Source organism: Magnolia sinica, chromosome 6 (assembly GCF_029962835.1).
Source record: "Magnolia sinica isolate HGM2019 chromosome 6, MsV1, whole genome shotgun sequence".
Lineage (NCBI taxonomy): Eukaryota > Viridiplantae > Streptophyta > Magnoliopsida > Magnoliales > Magnoliaceae > Magnolia > Magnolia sinica.
Genome location: NC_080578.1, coordinates 95405515 through 95408207, shown reverse-complemented (window position 1 = coordinate 95408207; position 2693 = coordinate 95405515). Strand labels below are relative to the sequence as shown.

General features: G+C 34.2%; 1 protein-coding gene across 1 annotated transcript; it reads left to right on the top strand.

Moving 5' to 3' along the window:
- Positions 1-892: 892 nt before the first annotated feature.
- On the top strand, positions 893-1465 carry LOC131249747 (uncharacterized). The gene has a single exon (XM_058250512.1). It carries the CDS (start codon positions 893-895, stop codon positions 1463-1465), a length of 573 nt encoding a protein of 190 aa, XP_058106495.1.
- The last annotated feature ends 1228 nt before the right edge of the window (positions 1466-2693 follow it).

Below are 2693 nucleotides of genomic sequence, written 5' to 3'. Positions count from 1 at the left end.
GCTGAGTTTCATAAGAGAATTCGACGTTAAACTAAATTTCCAGGAGCAAAAGGTTGAGATATGTAATATTAAGGTGAAACAGACTCTTAGAGATCGGATTATCGAATCGCAAGCTAATGATAAATGGTTGCTGAAAATGGTAACCAAATATCAGGATAATTAGGAGTCTAAATGGAGTAATAGGGAAGATAAAAGGATTCCATAACAAGGACGTATCTGTGTACCTAATGTCCTGGAGTTGAAAGATGAGATTTTAAAAGAAGCACATCGAACCAAGTTTACTATTCACTCTGGAAGCACGAAGATGTATCAGGATGTGAAGAAATTATTTTGGTGGCCGAACATGAAGAAAGAGATCGCAGATTATATTTCTCGATGTTTTATTTGCCAACATGTGAATTCAGACCATCAGAATCCATCAGGTTTGTAGCAGCCATTGAAAATACCCGAGTGGAAGTGGGATTGTATTTTTATGGATTTTATGGTTGGTCTCCCCAAGACTCAGAAAAAGCACGATGCGATATGGGTGATTGTCGACCGACTAACAAAGTCAGCACATTTCCTTCCCATCCGTATCAACTATTCAATGGATGAACTCGCTAAATTGTATATCAGGGAAGTTGTAAGACTCCACGACATCCCTAGTTCTATCGTGTCAGATCGTGATCCTCGTTTTACTTCGCGATTCTGGATCAACCTACAGGAAGCTATGAGAACCACTACAGACTATAGTACAGCATATCATCCGCAATCCAATGGGTAGACCGAACATGTGAACCAGATATTGGAAGATCTATTGCGCGCATGTACCCTTGATTTTAAAGGAAGTTGGGATGACAATTTACATTTCGCTGAGTTCGCCTACAACAACAGTTAGCAGGCAAGCATAGGAATGGCCGCATATGAAGCTTTATATGAGCAGTCTTGTCGTGCGCCTAATTGTTTGACCAAAGTAGATGAGAAGAGTTTGGTCGGGCCAAATATTGTTCAGGAAGCTACTGAAAAGGTCGAGATCATTCGTAAGCGTTTACAAGCTACGCAAAGCCGTCAGAAGAGTTATGCCAATAATAGAAGACGTGATCTGGAGTTCGCAATGGGAGATCATGTATTTCTGAAGGTCTCTCCGATGAAGGGACTTATGCGGTTTGGTATAAGAGGAAAACTTGCACTGCGATTTATTGGACCTTTTGAGATTCTTGAACGTGTTGGAGCAATAGCATACCAACTCGCTTTACCTCCTCAATTGGCAAGTGTTCATAACGTTTTTCATGTATCGATGTTGCGGAAATATGAACGAGATGCCTCCCATGTTATTGAGTGGCAAGATCTTGAGCAGCAAAAAGACACTTCTTATATAGAGAAACCGGTTCGAATTTTAGACCGTAAAGAGCATGTCTTACGTACAAAAATTATACCGTTAGTCAAAATCTTATGGTTACATCATGGAGCGGATGAAGCATCTTAGGAATTAGAAGTAGAAATTCTCAAGAAGTATCCTCATCTCTTTAAGGAATGACATCGAGTAAATTTCGAGGACGAAATTTTTCTTTAAGGGGGGTAAAATGTAACGCCCGTATTTTTTAAAATAAAAAAATTTAAATTTTAAATTTTAAGTTTTAAATTTTAAATTTTAAGTTTTAAATTTTAAGTGAGAAAGAGATCCACTCGTCATCCTTCCTCTTATATCTTGCCATACAAAATTCCTCGTATCTCGTAGTTCCCTAACCAACCTTCCTTTAAAAAAAAAAAAAAAAACGTAAGAAGAGTTCTATTAAAACTAAAAGAAACAATGAATAACTCGTAGAAAAAAAAGAAGGTAAGAAGAGTTCTATTAAAACTGGAAGAACCAATGAATAACTCGTAAAAAAAAAAAAAGAAATTATGGAAGGAGGAATTTATTTGGAATTCACTTATTCAGGTAAGTAATTTTATATTATTTTTTTCTTATTTTATTTATGCAATATGTAATTTAGCATGATCTACACATTGGCTGGATTGGATCAATCAAACATCTATTATATAGTTTTAATTAATTCATGTAAAAAGGTATGCGCATGACTTGCTAAAGTATATAATGTGACATTTTAAGGTGTTTGCATGGCTTTAAGGCTAATATGTACAATGTGATATTTTTTCATGGACAGTGATCAGTATTATCTGTACTATTCATGGGTATTATAAGAATTAATTATATAATATTTTTAAGAATCAGATTGATCCAACACCTTAATGGACCGTACTGGTCATATATCTATCAATTTTCTTCCTTAACTTAACGAAAAAAAAAATTTTGAAGAATAATTCTCTGCGCAAGATATAATTTGGCACAGAGAATTATATGACATATTTTGAAATGTGTGATTAAATCATCACAATTCATTAGTTCCTTAAGATTAAATAAATTAAAATCTTAAATTCTAGACAGATCAGACCATTGGATGGGCAATATCAATTTAAACAAATGATAAATAATAAATCATACGTTTTATTCATTATGTGTAATCGTAAGATTTTAAAAAAAAAATTATTTATGTGATTTTAGGAAGTTCTAATTCAATTCAAACTGTTGGTTCACGGAATCATCTCCACCACATCAAGGTGAGTGATCCCGATATATTTCTCATCCATCAAGTTAAAATAGATGGATTGTTCGATGTGTTGTATTATTATCCTAATTTAATTGACATGATTTA

Bases quoted from the DNA above. Each gene is read 5' to 3' on its own strand.
- LOC131249747 (XM_058250512.1), top strand. From the start codon at position 893: ATGGCCGCATATGAAGCTTTATATGAGCAGTCTTGTCGTGCGCCTAAT.